General features: G+C 42.2%; 1 protein-coding gene across 3 annotated transcripts in view; it reads left to right on the top strand.

Moving 5' to 3' along the window:
• mtmr14 (myotubularin related protein 14) overlaps window positions 1-12,745 on the top strand; it is an 84,462-nt gene extending 71,717 nt beyond the window's left edge. For 2 of the 3 annotated variants that reach the window (XM_080181671.1, XM_080181663.1), the window contains exons 17-19: window positions 2,066-2,245; window positions 4,495-4,647; window positions 9,832-12,745. In XM_080181671.1, the coding sequence (XP_080037797.1) occupies window positions 2,066-2,245; window positions 4,495-4,647; window positions 9,832-10,012 (514 nt within the window). In that variant the 3' untranslated portion in view covers window positions 10,013-12,745. The remainder of the gene's footprint in view (window positions 1-2,065; window positions 2,246-4,494; window positions 4,648-9,831) is intronic. The other variant, XM_080181678.1, reaches the window with a different exon arrangement.
• The last annotated feature ends 8,630 nt before the right edge of the window (window positions 12,746-21,375 follow it).

Here is a 21,375-nt window from a genome sequence, read left to right as displayed (position 1 = left end):
CACACAGTACTCCAGCTGCAGCCTCACCAGTGCCCTGTACAGTTGCAGCAAGACCTCCCTACTTTTATATTCAATCCCCCTCGCTATGAAGGCCAGCATCCCATTTGCCTTCCTGACCACCTGCTGCACCTGCAGGCTGGGTTTTTGCGACTCATGGACAAGGATCCCGAGGTCCCTCTGCACCGTCGCCTGCTGCAGTTTTTCGCCACGTAAGTAATAGTCCTTCCTGCCATTATTCCTACCAAAGTGGACAACCTCACATTTGCCAACATTAAGTTCCATTTGCCAGTTCCTGGCCCATTCGCCCAGCCTATCTAGATCCTTCTGCAGACTCTCCACACCCTCCGCGCAATTTGCCGTTCCACCAATCTTGGTGTCATCAGCAAATTTCGACACCATACACTCGGTTCCCTCCTCCAGATCATCCATATAAATGGTAAATAGCTGAGGCCCCAGCACCGACCCCTGGGGCACTCCACTAGTCACCAACCGCCAATCCGAATAGCACCCATTGACCCCCACTCTCTGCCTCCTATTTGACAGCCAATCCTCTAACCACGCTAACACCCTACCCCCTACTCCATGTCACCTGACCTTCTGCAATAACCTCTTGTGAGGCACCTTGTCAAACGCCTTTTGAAAATCAAGACAGACCACATCCACCGGCTCTCCTCTATCCACCGCCCTAGACACATCCTCATAGAACTCCAATAAATTCGTCAGACACGACTTCCCCTTAACGGAACTGTGCTGCGTCTGCTCTACCAAACAATTCTCCTCAAGATGCCTCGCTATTTTCTCCTTGATCACGGATTCTAACATTTTTCCAACAACAGACGTTAAACTAACCGGCCTATAATTCCCTGCCTTTTGCCTGCCACCCTTCTTAAACAACAGCGTAACATTAGCCGTTTTCCAATCTTCCGGCACTTCCCCGGAATCCAGCGACGTTTGGAAAATAATCACCAAGGCATCCACTATCACCTCTGCCATTTCCTTCAGAACCCTTGGATGCATTCCATCCGGTCCTGGGGACTTGTCCACAATCAGTCCCTCCAGTCTGTCGAGCACCGCCTCTCTAGTAACAATAATTTCATTCAGGCCCTCCACTCCTACCATCTTTCCATTGCTAACACCCGGCAAATTATTCATGTCCTCCTCCGTGAAGACCGAAACAAAAAAGTTATTCAGGGCCTCAGCCATTTCCCCATCCCCTACCACTAAGTCCCCCCTCTCATCCTCTAAGGGTCCAACGTTCACCCTAGCCAGCCTCTCCCTTTTTATGTATTTATAAAAACTCTTGCTATCCTTTTTTATATTAAGCGCTAGCCCAGCTTCATAGTTTATCCTACCCTTCTTTATCAACTTCTTTGTCATTCTTTGTTGACATTTAAACCTCTCCCAATCCTCTTCTCGCCCACTACTCTTAGCTACTCTAAACGCATCCGCTTTTAATTTAACACTTTCCTTCACCTCCTTCGTTATCCACGGCTGATTACCTCTCCTCCTACGATCCTTTTTAACCATAGGATTTCATATTGCATCCTGTCACATATCCCAAACATCCCAAAGTACACACGTGCAATAAATTGCTTTAAGTTAATACATCTGTATACAAAGCGCTGTATGGAACTCGAGAATAAGGACCCACATTAGGTGTTGCTGTTTGGAGGAGGGGTGGGGTTCTCTCCACTTCATCCCAGATCTTAAATTTCTGTTTTCTCAAGGCTTTGCTGTGCATTAATTAGCTGCTCATTGGAAACATAATCTTTGTATAATTGTCAGTGCTGGCTAGGAAACTGTGTTGCTATTTTTCTTGCTCTCAATTCTCAGCAGCCTCAGAGATCTGAAAGTAATTGGGTGCTTTTATATTTATTCAAAGCTGGATTACCTTCCTTTCTAAAGTCAAGGCTACTCAGACACACTGCTTGGATCTTTATCACAAAATGCATTCATCAAGCAATTTACTGTCAATCCATCGCCGTCAACATGTGGACTTTGGATTTGTAAAAAAGAAAAACATTTCTATTCATCTACAATTTTTTCTGCTTTTATTAAATTCTAGGAGAAGAGGCCGAACGTCATCGCCACAGACTATTGTATGGAGCAAACCTCACTTGCCTAACCAACTAGAAGACCGGTTTTTGCAACCTGGTATATCTGAAACTAGACCATCGTTCTACCAATCAGAAAATAACTTTCTGAGAACAGGAAGTAGCAGCCCCTTGGCTGTTCCTGAAAGAAGGTTGGTGTGTTTTCATCCTTTATCAAGGATAGGTCGGATAATGGTTACTTGCAGATATACTTGAATTCCGAGTTGAAATACATTATATGCTTTTTGATAGTTAACAAACAATGATAACATATTGCTGGGGAAGAATCTCCACAGAAATGTTTATTACCAGCAATAGCCGCAGTTATAGAGCATCTTGATTAGAACTTTAAATATCTGACGAGGTTCATAGGATTCCAAAGGTTCAGAAGGAGGCCATTTGGCCCATCGAGCCTATGCTGACTCTGACAGCATCTTACTCAGGCCCACCTCCTGCCCTATCCCCATTACCCCACACATTTATCCCGCAGCCTTTACATCTTGGGATATTAAGGGGCAATTTAACATGATGTGGATGTGCCGGCGTTGGACTGGGGTAAAGACAGTAAAAAGTCTGACAACGGACTAAAACCTGGTGTTGTCAGACTTTTTACCCAATATAACATGGCCATTCCATCTACCTGCACATCTTTGGACTATGGGGAGAAACCAGAGCATCAGGAGGAAACCCACGCAGACACAGGGAGAACATGCAAACTCTAGACAGACAGTCCCCAAGCCTGGAATCGAACCCAGGTCGCTGGCACTGTGAGGCAGCCATGCTAATCATTGTGCCACAATGCCACCCTGTGCATTAACAGCTAAGCTGACTACGTTTGAGGCTGTACTGATGCACTGGAAGTTTGAAGAAGTATGTAGGTTTTCTAGTGTTTATCCAGATCCTTAGTGTTCCAAACTTGCACCATGCTCTGTCATGGATAATTCTGTTTTTGCCTCCAAAATCCCTGGAAAAGCATGTACCCTTTCTTCACTAGCTACAATGACATCTCCGATTTGGAATGGACCTGGCTTCTCATATCTTCTTCATGTTCTCAAAGAGTTTTATACCAATGGATTATTTTCTGAAATGCAATCAGTTATCTTGGCAAATATATAAAGGCACTGCGTTGACAGCTGATTACTGCTCTTGAGTTCTACAATTCATTCGCCTAACACGTTGAAGCTCCAGCATGATTGTGGTATCACCCTGTCTCAAATTACTAACCTTTATTTTGCATTTAGCCAATCAGTATATTGTGCATGTTCAATATGGTTATTGTATTAAAGATGACATTCCTACTTTTCCAAACAGCGGGCTGTCATGATAAAGCCTTCAGCATGGCTTCTGTGCTGTAATAGTGCTCAGGAATTACAATGAACAGGGGTGGTTACAGGACTGTTTTAAGCCACCTGGTAGCTCTGGAGATGTGGCTAAGACATTTCTTCTCCCAGAGTAAATTTTGTGGCTTCTCTTGGCTTCTTCAAACTCTTTGGTAACTTACTGTGCTTTGTTTCCAGAATCATTGTTAATATGACCCTCTATTTTTGTCTACAATTTCCTCTTGCATTGCTCCTATTTGCAGTTAAACAAATTCTCAGTTAATGTAGAGATAATTGTTATGTGCAATGGGATACACTTTCTACTAAAACACTCTTCTGTATCCTACCTACCACTAAAACACTCTTCCCCATTCGCCTCCCCAACAAGAACATAATGTGACCTCTGAATGTTTATCTCCCTGCTCTGGCTCTTCCCACGATTTTGGTTCCCACTCTCGCCAGAGAGTCACCTTTCAAAAGGATCAGCTCGTGAACTGCACCATAAGGAGCTACATAGATCTACATTGTTTCTGGTCTTGCATGTTGACTGGAGACGTTGAAGCAGGGATCATCTACTGGCCATCTGGTATCCAGCATACATGCGTGTCTTTGCACAACTAAGGAAACAAAACAAATTTAAATACCTTCTGTTGGGTTCAGAGACTTCAAATAAAACATAGAAGAATGGAATGCAAAATAGTGCCCTAGTCTCCACCCTTTTTAAGATGTTTTGAAGAGGCTTTCAACATTCCTGCGAGCATTGATTTTGATTCCATGTCAAGTATAAGCCATGTGCTTAAAGCACAACATCACCCCTGTTCATGGCTGCATTATTTTATTACTGCTTCTAGCAGAAGCTTTTATATATAGAAGCAGTAAGGTTTTGCTCACATAATGACTTAATGCCCCATTGGCATGGCGAAGAGACTGGCCTTATGGTAAAGAAGAAACCAATTGAGAAGCTTTCTCATAACTATATGTGGAGTATGTGGATTAACCATGTAAAGGTTTTTTTAAAAAAAAATACCTGAGTCCAAAAGGCCAGTTGTGCTTATTTTGTATTTCACTGTCTTCCTGTGCAGCTCCACAGAGTATTCCCATTCTTCATCCTCTTCCACGGATTATGGCAGCTGGCAGATCGTGTCTGGCTGTGGCAGTATTCACGACCAGCCTGTAGTTACCAATGACTCACCCCTCCCCTTCAGCATTCAAGATGATGGAGCCAATGGGAGACAGTGAGTGTTGCTGAGATTATGCAACTTTTGCATCAGAATTATTTAACCCTGTTAAAGGTGTCTTCCTCTGTCTGTCCGGCTGTTGTTTCTGTCATGTCCTTCTCTGACTCCGTGCACGATGTACACGATGCTTAATGCAGTGAGCTTCCGTTCTCAGCTGGAGTTCAGTAGCAGGGATCTAATCTGAAAGGAAGAAACATTTGTAACTAGAACCAATTTTCTTGCATTCCTCAAAGCTCACTTGCCCCAACATTGTCGAGAGCCTGGAAGAAGTCGTCATTTTGGGAAGGCCTCCAAAGTTAGGAAATAAATTTTAAAATCTAGAGGGGGCTGTAGGTTATGTTACCAAATGTGTTTTCAGAGATGTGGCGCTCAGTTGTTTGTCCACGTGGTTTTGGTGGAACCGCCAATGCATTTTGAACATTTGTATCTGACTACTGTTGGACAAGGTTCTCATTTGTGTGATGTGCACAATTGAGGGGTTAGGAGGTGGTTGTGGGGGACATTGGGCTGGGGAGACACTGGGAGGAAGAAAGAAGAACAACAAAACCAAAGTCTGAAGGTGGAAATGACCAGGCTGCAAGGAGAGATTTTGTGTCGTTTCTTGCTGCAGTGTGAAAATAAATGGTTGCGAGCTCCTGCAGTCAATAAAAGAAATCAGTTATGCTTAAATAGCTGTCAGAATTGAAAACAGCAAATAAAGGCGAGTTGCAGTAAGAACAGAAATAATTCCTATATCCATCATCTTTCAGGCAGTGAACCATTGCTGACACTGCCAATGAATGCCCTAAGAATCTTGTTGATGAAAGAAAGGGTCCTTTATGGAAAAATGATCATCCAACGGTACAATATGCTCTCAATACTCCTGTCCAAATAAAATTTTCAATTTCACAGAAGCCAGTATGCGCGAGAGAGATTGGGTTAATAATGTGACTGGCATGGATGGTTTTGATAGCAATATGGAAAAGTTCTTTCTTTTATTTTCTTTTTAATTAAAAGTTTTGTGGTTGAACAGAATATCGATTTTAGTTTTATGTTCAAGGTATTTCAGGTTACCTGAATGTCTAAGAGAAAGTTCTTCTAAATAATTAAGTGTGAATACATGCATTTTGTACTTGTTTATATGGAAACTGTAGCATGTAAATCCATTTAATCCAACAGGAAAAAAAATTCCATTGTTTTGGACTATATCTCACCAAACTACCAGCCCGCTCCACTGCTTTTGTACTGCAGTGGGCTGGGAGATTTGAGCGGAGACCATTTTGGGGGCCAGAAATTGGAGTGGAGCTGCATAATTTATGGAGATATTTATTTAAATCTAATTTTCATTTGAATTAGTGGGCTCAGCACTAAAGTCACAGGGCCCACTGATGTCTCTACCCCCTGGCCAGGAGTGGTTCTCTCTAGTGGGGTGTACCCTAGCTCCCCTACAATGGGAAACTTTCAGCCAGGGCCTATTGGAGTGAAGGGGGGGTAATCAAGGTCCCCACTGCCAGAGGGTTGGGGGTAAACAAGATTGCCCTTGGGCAGTGCCAGCCTGGCCCTCCCAGGCACTGCCCAAGGGGCAAATGCCAATACCCAGGGGCCAACTTCGCACTGCCAACTGGGCATTGGACAGTGCCAAGGGGGTGGAGCCTAATGGGACGGTGAGGGGTGGAATCGGTGAGGGTGGGGGGTCCCTGCCACTGTACATAGGAATCGTGAACAGAGGGAGGGATGCGTGTGATTGGGGCTGAGCATCAGTGTTCGGGGAGCCGTTGGTGGGGAGGGGGGGTGGAAATCGGGCATTTTGGCTCACCAAATCTGTGTCAACACAGATGCCTCTCTAATCGAATATTTTCTTGCATCTATATGGTTCATATCCCTCTGTTCCCTGCCTATTCTTGTATCTATCCAGATGCCTCTTGAACATTGTTAATGAATCTACTTCCACCACCACCTTCGGCAGCACGTTCCAGGCATTCACCACCACCTGTGTGAAAAAACTTTTAACTCTTTTAAACTTTCCCCTTGCATCTCTTTTAAACTTTCCCCTTGCATCTCTTTTAAACTTTCCCCTTGCATCTCTTTTAAACTTTCCCCTTGCATCTCTTTTAAACTTTCCCCTTGCATCTCTTTTAAACTTTCCCCTTGCATCTCTTTTAAACTTTCCCCTTGCATCTCTTTTAAACTTTCCCCTTGCATCTCTTTTAAACTTTCCCCTTGCATCTCTTTTAAACTTTCCCCTTGCATCTCTTTTAAACTTTCCCCTTGCATCTCTTTTAAACTTTCCCCTTGCATCTCTTTTAAACTTTCCCCTTGCATCTCTTTTAAACTTTCCCCTTGCATCTCTTTTAAACTTTCTTCCTCTCAGTTTCAACCCAAGTAATTGACCCTTCGACCCTGGAGAAAAGATTCTTAACTATCCAAGCCTGTCATAATATTGTAAACCTCTATCAGGTTCCACGCCTCACCTTCCAACACTCCAATGAAAACAGTCCAAGAATGTTTAACCTTTCTTCTTAGTCCATATCCTCCAAACCAGACAACATCCAGGTAAATCTCTTCTGCACCCTTTCCAATGTATCAACATCCTTCTGGTAGTGTAGTGACCAGAATTATATACAATACCCCAAATGCTGCCTAACCAAAGTCTTATACAGCTGCAGCATGATTTTCCAATTCTTATACTCAAAGTCCCACCGATGAAGGGCAGCATGCCATATGCCTTCTTGACCATTTGAGTTGCCACCTTCAGGGAACTGTGGATCTGCATACCAAATCCCTCTGTATGCTAATATTTCTAAGGGCTCTACCATTTACTGTATACTTTCCTTCTGCAGTAGACCTTCTAAATCGCAACACCTCACATTTGTCCGGGTTAAATTCCATTTGCCATCTTTCGGCCCAGCCGATTTATATCTTGCTGTATCCTCACACAATCCTTCTCACTATCCACTACTCCCCCAATTTCTGTATAATCTGCAAATTTACTGATGAGATCAGCTACATTTTCCTCCAAATCATTTATGTATATTTCAAACAGGTTCCAGCACTGATCTTTGTGGAACACCGCTTGTCACAGACCTCCAGTTAGAAAAGTACCCTTCAACAGCTACTCTCTGCTTTATATGCCCAAGACAGCTTTGTATGCATCTTACCAGCTCACCTCGGATCCCATACGACTTCACTTTCTGTATCAGCCTGTCGTGAGGAACCCTATCGAAGGCTTTACTAATGTCCGTGTATACAACATCCATTGCCCTGCCCTGGTCAATTTGTCTTGTCACTCCCTCAAAGAATTCAAGTTTGTGAGACACGACCTCCCCTTCACAAAATCATGCTGCCTATTGCTTATAAATCTATTCTGTTCCAGATGTGAGTGCATCCTGTCCCTAAGAATCTTCTCCAATAATTTTCCCACAACTGATGTGAGGCTCAAAGGCCTTTAATTTCCTGAATTGTCTTTTCTGCTCTTCTTAAACAGAGGAACAATGTTAGGTACTCTCCAATCCTCTGCTACCTCACCCGTGATTAAAGAGGATACAAAGATTCTGGCAAGGCCTCAGGAATTTCTCCCCTTGTTCTCTGAGTATTTGTGTCTCTCAAATTTGAGTTATTTGAGGAAGTGATAAGAAAAATTGACCAGGGCAGGGCCATGGATGTTGTATACGGGGACTTGTCCATCTTAATGTTTTTCAAAATCTTCAATACCTCCTCCCTTTTTATCTCAACATGTCCTAGAATGTCAACATCTTCCTTTCTACATTCACCATCCACCAATCCTTTTCCTTTGTGGAGAAGTACTCATTAAGGACCTCAACTGGCTCCACATACAAATTCCCTCTACTATCTTGAGTGGACCCACTCTTTCCTCAGCTACCCATTGAAAAAATCACCCCCATAAACTCAATTTAAATTGACATTCCTGGGGTGTAATAGATTGGTACCCAGGGGAGGGGAGTTCCCCATGATGGTGAGGCCTACTGTAGTTGAGAGTAAATTGGTCATTTTTAAAATTCAGACATAAGAAATTCCAACATAACTCAACTCCACTCCAACTCTAGTCACTCTGCAATGCAAGGTCAGGAATGCTCAAATAGAGTCAATGCATTCATACCAATGACCAATCCCCTTTTATCTTTTCTTTTTAAACGCTGTCTTGGAGAAAGTAACACCTTCAAATAAGACAATCGACTGCATTAACCATGCAGGAAAATTAGCCTTCACCTTTTAATATATAACATATTTGGAGACAAACAACTCATTTTGATTTTTTCCAACAATTGTGTATGACAAACATTGGGAAGAAGTAATGCCTACTAGGTTGGTTCTATTGGGTGGAATCTTGTAGCTCTCGCTGGTGGTGAGCTTGGAGGCAGGAAGGGGACACCTCCTTAGGCAGGGCGTAGCATTCCCGAACCCCCACTGCCTTCCCACATTGGCCACCATTGAGCTTTGGGTGGGAAGGCCAATTAATGACCACTTAGGGTCTCATCCATCCATTGCTGGATTAATCCAACTACAGGTGGGCCTGCCGCCATGCTCTAGTCATCCAGCATGTGCAACTATAACTGTACGGGCAGGCAGAGACCCTCGATCAAAGACACTTAGTCCCTGACCAAGGAACTGGATATTAGGGAGGTGGGTGCCTACTAAGGGTCACCCTCCCCTCCCCAGGAGCCCTCACCCTGCGAAACATCCCCCATCCCCCAGCTCTCACTTGGTTGAATTTCTGCCCCCAGAATATTGATTTCAGAGGGAAGGGCCTTTCAGTGGCGTTGCCAGTGCCTGCTTGGTTCAGGCTTCCTAAGAAGATGCAGTTTGGGGTCTTTGGCAGCTCACCAGCTGACAGGTGAGACCCTCCCTCAACACCAACAGGATTCTGCCCATTCTTGTCGTCCAACCAATCTAATTTGTTCCAACCTGTCACCGGATATCTGTTTCTACCAAGCTCCAATCTCGGCAAAAATGCTGATTTGTTTCATTATGGGCACAAGCTGTCAGGTTGACAAAGTGACAACTGACACTATTGGAAAGCAATTTTGTGTTTTGAAATATTCCGAGCAAAATATTCCCAGGATTATTTGTAATGCAAATGAAAGGGAATAATGAGCATTTTGGTGTTTTAAAAATCTAAGTAACTTCACAATCCCAATGGAATCTCAAATTTACAGTCAAAATAACTAGTTTTTCTTTTTCCAGCTATCCACTCATCCCAGAACGCAGGGCCAAGCTGGAGGAAGTCCGAGCCATATTCTTAGCTGCATATAGTGCAACTGTGGGCCTCAGATCTGTATCATCCAGCCCATCATCAGCTATTGGTGGACTTCTAGAACAGTTTGCACGCGGAGTCGGACTGAGAGGCACAAACAGCATTGTCTGACACAGCTGGCATTTGTATTTTTTAAAATATGTGGATCACTGTGCAGATTTAATTGTGACAATGCCAAAGATGGACTTGTGTATTTGTTTTTCAACTCGATGATCTGTTTCATTTTTTTGACTTTCGATTGTGTTTACTTGTTATATAAAACTTTATTTTTTCTGTCCTGTAGACTGTCACCTCCACCTCCCCACCACCTCTGCTTCCCCTCCCCTCTCTCGCCTCCCTCCCTCCCTCCCTCTCTCCATAGCTGCAAACAAGTGAGGAAACCAAGTTCAGCCTTTGGGACAGGAATCCTTATTTTTGAAATATCTTCATCTTCATTGCATCCACGTTGGAGAGCTTTAAAAACATCTGATCGTGAATGACTTATTTACCAGCCAGATGTCCTACACTAAGAGGCATGAGGATCAGCCAGATATTGTGGTGAACATGCCTGGTGACATTTTTAACTAGTTCAAGATTGTAGTTTTGAATCTTTTTAAAAATGTTAGCCTTGATGATATACTTCAGGCTGTTGTTACCTGATCATATAGAATTTTGATCTTGCGACTTCCTTTAAGACTATTTCTCAAGATAGTTAGGTATGGTGAAGTTAGCGTTTTGGTCTTTTTTTAAGAAAGAAGAGCAAGTACTCAAATAGAGTTGTTCAAATTTTAGCAACATTTCAACACAGTTTACCTTGTTAACTGACACCCAGTTATTCCCAGTAACTAACTAATTTCATTGTTATAAGTGTAGGCCTTAATCTGGTGTACTCACTTCCACATGGTGGAATCGTGTGCCAGGCGTAATTTGTAATTCTAACAAAGCTAATTTCTAGTGGGGTGGGAGTGGGAAGTGGTCAAATCAAACCTGTGTGGAAACTCCTATTTGGTTAACTTGTCTGTAGCTTGCGGATTGAAGCCACGCAGGCAAGTTCTCCGGTGAATGCAGGAACTAATTGCTTTGATTTTTGCCAGATTAACCGCAGCAGTAGCACAAATTCTGATACGATTGTTAATAGTAAATGACTCAGTTTCAGTAAGGTTCTGCTAGGTTCAACTTGTGCAACCATTGAATGAATTGTTTGACAGTGTCAATATAAGTGAGAAAACAGTAGTAGGATAGTATGTTGTCATTAGCAGATCTAATTTAATTCAGCTTTAGACTCATTTTCTAAGGATTTAAGATTGTTTCTATTTTTTTAATACTACATTTAACCTGCTTAAGAAACTTGGATGATATTTTTGTAACACTTTTCGTTTGAAAAAAATAGTCTATTTATTTTAAATGTAGTTTAATTCCTGGTAGGATGATCTATTTCCTCTTGTAAAATTGAACTTGTCTTCTCTGAATTCTGTTGTATAATCCAGCTATTCAAATTTTACAACATCTATTTTTAAGTTGCCTTAAGGGAAAAAAAGGCTCCTGTTGAGGATTAAGTGAGGGGGAAGCTGTATGTTATGTCTTTAGAGGTTGTTAAAAAATTTTGTGCTGTAAGTTTTCGTAGAAGGAAGATGATTGAACAGTTAAGTGGTAAATGACTTCCTTAACGTTTCAGCTAAGCTGTTGACTGCAAAATCAACTTTGAACTCTTGGAAGCAAGAGCATACAAAGTCAAGAATGAGAAAAGGCCACAGAGCCCACCAAAACTCGCCCCTCCAGTGCCTCAGTTCTGGAATCCAGATTCACCTTGAATCCCTCGTTTTGTTTCCTTCCCCTGCCCAACAAATTTATCCAAACATTTGTCACTCTGAATAAAGAATAGATATGCAACAATTGTTTCAAATTTGCCTATTGCTAGTTTAAATTCATGTCTTTTGGTTCTATCTGATTGACTTAATTTGAAGAATTGTTCTGTATTTGCCTTACCTGTGGCATTTAAGCATCACATGGAACTTCTCCCTTTGCCACAATTTTTTTGGAGTCACTTTTAAGATTAGAACAGACTTCCGTTTGTTGTATAATTAAAAACTGTGAGGAAATTGCAGCAGCAACTGTGAAGAAATAAAATGGGTGAATGTTTTGAGGTTGGGAGCGGGATTCTCTGATCTTGTTCATTCCTGTCCTGCTACCAGTGAGAGAGGATAGTTTGGCACTCAGCCAAAACCTCATTCATTGCAGTGACACTGGAAGATTCCAACCATGGATAAAGTCAGACACTTCCAGAATCTTTCGATTCTGACCCAGTATACTTAAAATGTTAGTTGTTTTTCATCTCTTCAGCTGCTGACCAACCTGTTATGTATTTTCAACATTTTCTGTTTTTAATTTCAGATTTCCAGAACTTAGTTTTTTAAAAAATAATTCCTCCCTGCAGTTCTTATATATACTTGCCACTCTGCTCCTTTCTTCCCTGATTGATCATACAACTAAACATGCATGGTGTACAATATAACTAATTTTTAAATAAGTATTAATAGGCCAATTTAAAAATATCATGGTTGATAAGGTTAATACCAAGGTTAAACTGATGTGATTAGTGGCTTAGATAATGTGAATTGGGATTCATCTGTTGTTTATGTATGTGCATTGCATACTTGGATTGTTTCATTATGTTGATTTTATACATGGAAAACAATTACCATACCTAACAAAAGTTTTATAAGTGCATTAAAGACCCTTAAGTATGTTTTTCAGTTTTTAAATGGGATATTTAACAGATTCATGTAGGCTGTAATCCTTTGGTGAATATAAAACATGTTTGCTGATTTAACTGCATCCATTCTAAGCCTTCTCCCCCCCCCCCCCCCCGCCGTCAGTACATTCACTTTAACGATATTATTTGCACTAATGTTTTGATTGTTAACCTTTACGTCAGTGTTACGGCACCAGATCTCTTCAGAGCAACAGACCATTTACATTTGGTGCTTTCTTATGCTGCATTTAAAGATTAATCCCAGGACGGACCTCCTGATCCGCTTTTAAAGGATACAGTGGCTTATTAAAATGAAGATTTTTTAGTTGGTGTTTACAATCCAAGCTTTCTAAAGATTGGTTGTATTTTACTCGGGTAACGTGGGACTGTAGCAAACACTGGGAATCTCTCTAGTTGTAGTACCCCCACTTCCCAAAAATGCAAGAAATATTAGTTAGAAAAATCTTCTTCCAATCAATTATTTATCTAAGGTTAGTTCTTTAAGACAGTTTTGTTAAATTCTTCCTTGCCCAGTTAGATGTGTATGTTTTCTTGAATGATGTCAAGTGCATTCCATTTCTTAATGGTGCAGGCAATCACTTCACATGCTCCTTTTTTGTGGACTTCGTTAGGTTTAAATTCAGGAAATTTGAGGTTAAATTCTTCCCCCTTGAAATTATGATTTGTGCCATCAATAACCATCAAAAAAGTTGCCATCAATACCTGGCTTGTAGCGTAATAGGGCTATAAATTTGCTGCCTTACTAAAACTACCTTGGCATTGATTTCTATGTAAAATGCAATCTGGACCGTTACTGGAGTGAAAAATTCCCACCAACTAGAAGAGTTCCAAGCACTGGAATTGGCCTGGTACAGAGATGGGTCTGATCTATGCTAGGTGAGAAAAAGGGGCGGCAAAAGCCCTCATAAATTGGATTTGAGGTTGGCTGAAGGAGCGTTTAATCTTGTTGAGCTGTGATACACCAAGCTAGCAATAAGCATTTAAGAATTTGCAACAGAAAAAAATCTGCTTTGTAGGAAGACCAATATCATGCTTAAGAGTGACTATCTCATTAAAATTTTAATCTTCTTTTTCTCGTGGTTTAAAATCATTAAACTGCAGTGGCACATTTGACTTCTTCATAATCCAAATTTTTCGAACAGCAATTTACTAGTGGGCAAAAAAAAAGCCCCTGAAAATTTTTTTACGAAGTGAACCACTATTCTTGAGTATTACCATCCAGAAACTGAGCAGTATATTTTCTCATCCTATGCCAATCTTGGGTAACATTATTATGGCCTGCCAGCTATTTTTCTGGTTTCCAATAAAACATTTTTCTCAATCCCTCAGAACAAGTAACATGACTCCACAAGCGGCTCGCTGCACATACAGGTACAGCGTGTGTTGCAGTGGTGCTTTTAGAAATGAGTGAAGTGGGAGGCCTCATTCCTCCAAAAACCTAGAAAATGCACCTTCAAAACTGCAGTCTTGCTAATGATTAACCACCCTCGTCAATCCTTTCAAAATATCTTCCAAAAAAAAAGTATGATGTCTCAAAATGGTCTAAATGTTGTAAGCTATTAACAAAAATTAATTTGAAATACGTTAAATAGAACCAGTGCTGTAATACTAGGTTCAAAGTACATCTTGAAATCCCTAGCTGTACACTGTTAATGCAATCACTTTTATTTTAGAAATTATTAGAATCAGAAGTAGTCCATTTAAAGAAAATCATGTTTTGTAGGATATGCGAAGGTGTGGCAGCCTGCTGCCACTGTTGCTTTCCTTGCTTGATAGTAATGGTAAGAGACATGAAATTGATTGAGGGAATAAATTTGTTAGTCTAATTAACTCCTTTCCTTGCAACATTTGTCTATTTCTCCACCCTTTTCAAGCCAAGAAGACAAGGATGATCTGAATCATGTTGGCCATTTAACTGAGCCAACTCATGGAAGGTGACCTGGAACACCTTCAAGATCCTGCTCTATTTGACGTCCAGTGTTTTATCAGTTGGGCTGAAAGCCTGGACTTTGTTTCGATCGCTAACCCCAGTGAGTTGTACTGTTTTAATTTTCCTATAACCAGTTTTACTTATCCTGTCAGTATCCAGTAAGAAATTAATGACTTGTCCATCTTGATTTAGTCACATGTATATTGCTGAGCTGAGGCCTTCTGTTTCTCCTTTTGCCAGGTCGTTCGCCTATCCTGAGCAACCTTAACAGATTAACTTTGAGGTAATGTGTTCATATGTTGCAGGCAGGGACTCCCTCTAAATATAGTGGTTTATGGAATATTCTGTATTCTTAAAGTGAAAGAAGATACTACTTAAAATTCACAGATTATTGTTCCATGCAGTGCAGAATCTTGCAATATGGTAAATGATTGTAATGGTTCTTCAGGACTACTTGAACTTGCTCCAGGCAGTACTCTCTGCATGTATATAAAGTATTTCACCTTAGTTATAAATAATAAACTTGTAATCTTGACCAAATCTTGATCTCATATTCTTTCTGCATCTATTTATTGTATGTGTCTCAGCTCAAAGCATAAAGTATTATTTAACAAGATGAATATTTTCCCACATTGTTAATTCAGACAACATAGGGAGCTATGAAACCTATATATTAAGGACATTTATTAGGGCACATAGATCCTGTCCCCACAACATTCATATAAAGTTTGCATTCAATCAATTAAGTAAATTATATACTCTAAAAACATTTTATATCTGCACATTTCATGGTGCACAGTGGTTAGCACTGCTACCTCAAAGTGGCAGGGACTGAGATTTAATTCCAGCCTGGGTGATTAGAGTTTGCACATTCTCCCTGTGTCATTGCGGGTTTCTTCTGGGTGCTCCGGTTTCCTTCCACACTCAAAAGATGTGCAGGTTAGGTGAATTGGCTATGCTAAATTGATTCTTAATGCCGGGGGATATTGGTAAATATGTGCGGTTATGGGAATGGGCCCTGGGTGGGATTGTTGTCAGTGCAGGCTGAATAGCCCCTGGGTGCATTGCAGGGAATTTATGATACTCTGAAATCAAAAGCAAAAGTTAGCAAATAAGATTTCAGTTGCTGTTTCTTGCAATAAGCAATGCTACTTGCATACTGTTTATACCTCAGATGCTGACAGTTCTGTAATGGACACTGGGCGGTCCCGTGTAAGTTGGAATGACATGGGAAGTGATATCAGTTGTGTGGGAGTTCCCACCAAGCCTGGGCAGACAGACAGCATGCGGGAGCTGCTAAGATTATTAAATGAACCCTTTCTGCTCGTTATCTCCTTACTATCAATCTGCACAACACAGCAACTTCTACATAGTATCGGGAGCTAGCTGAGATGGCACATGGACTTTGCCACATGAATCCGCTCATCTTCATTGGAAACATTGTGGATAACTGGACCAAGTTCAAAAATGATTGACACATGCACTTTGGCTACTGCTTCTCTGGTAAATCACAAAAGGTACATGCACACACCCTTAACAGACCCTGAGGCAATTGAAAAATTTGAATTCTTTGTCTTCAAGTGGGGGGAAGAGCAAGAGGGCCTGGAGGTATTGTTGAAGGAATGTGAACAGATATATCTGCTGGTGAAAACATATTAGACAGATGTGTTCAACATTACCAGCCAAAATCTTGAGTCCATACAGCCTTATAACATGACATTAAAAATCCTTGCCGAAAGCTGTGCATTTGGCACCCTCAATGATGAACCTGTGAGAGATCGCATTGTCTGTGGAATCTATTGAGATGTTGTGCGTCAATAGTTGCTTTGAGAGAAAAGTCTAACACCTGCATCTGCATACCGAATGAGTATTTGGAAAGAAGCATCCAAGAGTTAAGGCAGGAAACAGGTTTTGTGGTATGGAACATATTCTGCTCCAACAGTGGCGGCCATCACTCACTGAACGGAGGTGTGTGCTTCGCAACTAACAAGTGTTGTAACAATTGTGGAAAGTGGGACCACTTTGCTGAATGCTGCAAGTCCTAATGTGCAAACTCCTAACAGTGAACCAAGCTGGGAATTGAACCCGGCCCCTGGCTGTGTGAGGCAGCAGTGCTTACGGCTGTGCACCCTGACGTGATGTGAATCATCTGCTCACAGCCAATGGTGTGAAACCAGATCCAAACAAGACAATTGCTATACGATGAGTGTCCATTGCAGAGGATAAACACATCTTGAAGTGCTTCCTTGGTATGACCAATCTTTTATCCCTGTTACAGTGAGGTGACTGGACCTCTTCTTCCGTTTCTTCACCACTATGTTGAATGATGTTGTCATGAGCAGCACATTGCTGTATTCAACAAACTCAAACAGGCACTCTCAGCCCTCTGGTGTTACTATACTTTGTGTTCGATCACCTGTACTGTCAGTTACACCTACACTCTACACCTGGAGTATCGTGTGCAGTTTTGGTGGACTTATCTGAACAAGATGTCCTTGCTCAGGTTTATCAGGCTGATTCCTGGGATGGCAGGTCTGTCATATGAAGTCGGTTAGGATTATATTCATTGCAGTTTAAAAAAGTGAGAGGGGATCTCATAGAAACTTATAAAATTCTAACAGGAGAGATCAGAAAGAATGGTCCTGATGGTGGGGGAGTCCAGAACTGGTTTGAGGTTAAGGGGTAAACCTTTTAGAATTGAGGTAAGGAGAAATTTCTTCACCGAGAGTGTGGTAAATCTGTGGAATTTATGATCACAAAGTAATTGAAGCCAAAAGGTTGTGAGGTTTCAAGAAGGAATTAGATCTAGCTCTTGGGACTAAAGGGATCGAGGAATATGGGGGAAAGGCAGGATCAGGATATTGAATTCGATGATCAACCATGATCAAAATGAATAATGGGGCAAGTTCGAAGGCATGAATGGCCTACTTGTGCTTCTTTCTTCTATGTTTCTATATGTATATCAGCCATGGCTCCCAGCACAATGTACAGTACATATCCAAAATGGCAGAGTAGTCACTTTACATTAAGTGCCCTCACTGATACTGAAACTCGTTATGCCCAGATTGAGAATGACCTCTTAGCCCTAGTCTTCGCTCGTTGGAAATTTCAGAACTTCATCTATGGCCATCCTGCCAATGTTGAAATTCATCACCAGCCACTCATAACTATTCTCAAAAAGCCTCTTCACATTTCCTCAGTGCAACTGTAGTGCATGATGCTCAAGCTACATTGCTACATCCTCAGTGTGGTCCACAAGCACAGTAATTTTGACTTGATTTATTGTCACATGTATTAACAAACAGTGAAAAGTATTGTTTCTCGTGCACTATACAGCCAAAACATACTGTTCATGGAGAAGGAAAGGAGAGAGTGCAGAATGTAGTGTTACAGTCATATCTAGGGTGTAGAGAAAGATCAAATTAATGCAAGGTAGGTCCATTCAAAAATCTGATGGCAGCAGAGAAGAAGCTATTCTTAAGTTGGTTGGTTTTTGACTTTTGTACCTTTTCCCCAACAGAAGAAGGTGGAAGAGAGAAAGTCTGTGGTGCATGGGGACCTTGATTATTATAGCTGTTTTGCTGAGGCAGCGGAAAGTGTAGACAAAGTCAATGGATGGGAGATTGGTGTGTGTGATGGATTGGGCTACATTCACGACCTTTTGTAGTTCCTTGTGGTCTTGGGCGGAGCAGGAGCCATACCAAGCTGTGATACAGCCAGAAAGAATGCTTTCTGTGGTGCATCTGTAAAAGTTGGCGATAGTCGTAGCTGAAATGTCCTTAGTCTTCTGAGAAAGTAGAGGCGTTGTCGAGCTTTCTTAACTATAGTGTTGGAATGGTGGAACCGGGACAGGTTGTTGGTGATCTGGACATCTAAAAACTTGAAGATCTTGTGTAAGGAATTATATGTTGCTGATCCCCTCCTCAGGCAGATCACCAGGATGTTGACATCATGACAATTCAAGTACAAAAGTCCTGTAGAATTGACGAACTGGAAGCTGCCCAGCAGGCAATCCCACATGCCAGCAGCTCCGTGACATCATTATGAAAGGCTGACCCAGATCATCGAAGGACCTTCCCCATGAGCTCTGCACCTCCTTCGCTATGAGAAAGGATTAGGTGCAAGACAGACTGATACTACATAGCCAGCAATTCATCATCCCCACTTCTCTGAGGGGATTATGTCCCCTGCATGTCTTCAACGATACTCAAGGTTGGAAGTAACATGACATAGGACAAAGAAACCCTTGTACTGGCCCTCCATGTGGGTGGACATTGAGGGGGAAGTGTCCAGATATGCATATTGCAACACACTCAAGTCTCATCAATCAAAAGAACCACTGCATCTGCATGAAGACTTAGACACATGGTCTTTCAAAGTGGCAGACATATTCGAATGGAATAGAAAACAGGACTTTGTCCTGGTTGACACGTACTCTGGTTGGTATGAAATCAACTTTCTGTCCAATCTGAAAAACAACATGGTCATCAATAAATTAAAGAGACACTCAGCACACATGGCATACTCCAGAGGATAATGACAGACAACGCTCGGCAGGTTATATCCAGGAAGTTGAAGAACTTTGCACAAACATGGGATTTTGAGTACATCACAAGTAGCCTCCTCTGCCCACAATCTGGCAGAACAGGCAGCATGTTCAACAAAGCACCTCCTTGAGAAATGTGACTGAGATAACATGGGCTTTTACGCAGCACTATTCGACCTGTGAAACAGTGAGACTGGGCCTATCCTCATCAGCACACAATGTCCAGGCATACCACAACTATGATCCCTGTCATTAAGGCCCTTCTGCAATCAAGCACAGAGGCAAATGTGTGTGCCATTCCCTTGGCCCCTTGGCGCAGGAAGAAAATTAACTACCTCCTTAGAGCTGCAAGGCTGGAACGCACCACTGGAAAAGATGGTGGAAGCAGATTCAACAGGAACTTTCAAAAAGCAATTTGACATGTATTAAAGAGAAGCATGTGAGATTGCCTGCTGGGCAGCTTTGAATTTGCCAATTCTACAGGACTATACTACTTGAATTGTTATGATGTCAACATCCTCATGATCTGCCTGGTCAGTAGTGGGTAGGTAAGCCCTGAGGAGGACATCAGCAAGATGTAGTTCCTTACTGAGAACTTCAAGTTTTTAGGTGTGCAGATCACCAACAATCTGTTCTGGTCCCCCTGTGCTGACATTATAGTTAAGAAAACCCACCAACGCCTCTACTTTCTCAGAAGACTATGGAAATTTAGCATGTGAGCTATGGCTCTCACCAACTTTTACAGATGCACCAAAGTGGCAGCAAAGAGGTAAAGGATACTGTGACCTCAATGCCCGCAGATTCTGCACTCTAGAACCAGGCCCAATGGTCAAGATCCAAACCATATGTAGCCATGACAAACTGGCAGTGGTACACAGCCATACCCAACAACCAAACAGCTATGTGGCTTGCCTTAGATGGTGCTCTCTACATAGGAACAGGAATCACCTGTTGCAGGTATGTGATCCAGCACGACAAACCATCATAGAGTCCAACACACCAAACCTGCACTGTTGGAAATGGAACCTCCTCCTGTGGCCAGTGCAACAAGCCCTGCAGCCACTGGACACACCACAGGGCACCTGATACCATCCACTCTGAGGAAACAACCTAAGGGCATCCCAAGCACAGTCAAATAACACAATAATATGTTCAGGGCTTGTGAAAAGGCAAATTCTAGGTTCGCGGGCTATGTACTGACCTAATCTACAAATGGACTGGCTATGCGCCAGACGTAGCAACCCAAGTAGTGCTCTGTATTGTAAATAGCTTATGTTCTGTTGCCCAAGTTTGTGCTCTGTACCAGTAAATAATTGTCCTACATTGTCATGTGCCTGTAGTATTAGCTGTCCCAATTTAACCGCGAAAGATGTAGATCAGTTACATCAGGATGAGGTGGACATAGGCAGTGACATGTCAGTAACATAAAATATCATCTCCCCCCTGCCACCCCCCCCCCCACCCCCACCCCCACCCCCAGCACAGGCAGAGACACAGTATTTAGGAGCTGCTAAGAGTGTTGAATAAACGTCCCTTTTTGTTGGTCTATACAACTCAGCAACTTCTGGAAAGCTGAATGAGATGAATCCTCTGCGCACCCTCAGCACCCCCCCCCCCCCCCCCCCCCCCCCGCCCCGCCACAATCTTTAGGGGAATGAGTGAGAGTGAGGTAAGTGGGTAGGGTGCTAACTGGTGAGGCTGATAGGTTGTGCAAAGAGAGAGGGTAGGTCAAAGGGTTAGCAGGTGGTTTGATGGTTAGGCTAGTGGGGAGTCTGGGTGGTGGGTGATGCAGTTGTATAGATACCCAGGAGTTAGATATGGTTTTTTCTGAGTCTAGCCCACTGTTCTGGTAAACGAATCAGAACCCTCCAAAGATGCCAACTACTCTGACAGTTCCAAACAAAGGAAATGCGCATCAGAAGTCAAAACCTCCTGCGTTATTCCCATGGAGTCCTTGCTTTGTGACTTCTGAGGAGTTCCCCCCAGCATGTCTTCCTGCGTACAACTGTCTGGAGACATGACGAACAGGGATCACTATTTCAGGTTGATGACCTTAGATCCGAGATAAGTTTGAAGCAATTGTATGGAGAAGGGGAAGGGGGTAAAAAAAAAACAAAGGAAAGAAAGGTGTGTGAAATGAAAGGCAGGAGCGATTAAACAGCAGAAAGGTTGGTGATGCAAAGCAAATGGGGAATGATGAGACAAGAAATAGAAGATGTGTGATTAGCAGAATGATAAACTGCGAC

The sequence above is a fragment of the Carcharhinus amblyrhynchos genome, chromosome 3 (genome assembly GCF_965287045.1).
Source record: "Carcharhinus amblyrhynchos chromosome 3, sCarAmb.v2.hapA, whole genome shotgun sequence".
NCBI lineage: Eukaryota > Metazoa > Chordata > Chondrichthyes > Carcharhiniformes > Carcharhinidae > Carcharhinus > Carcharhinus amblyrhynchos.
Note: the sequence above shows the minus strand (reverse complement) of the source record. Positions and strands in the feature narration are given on the sequence as shown.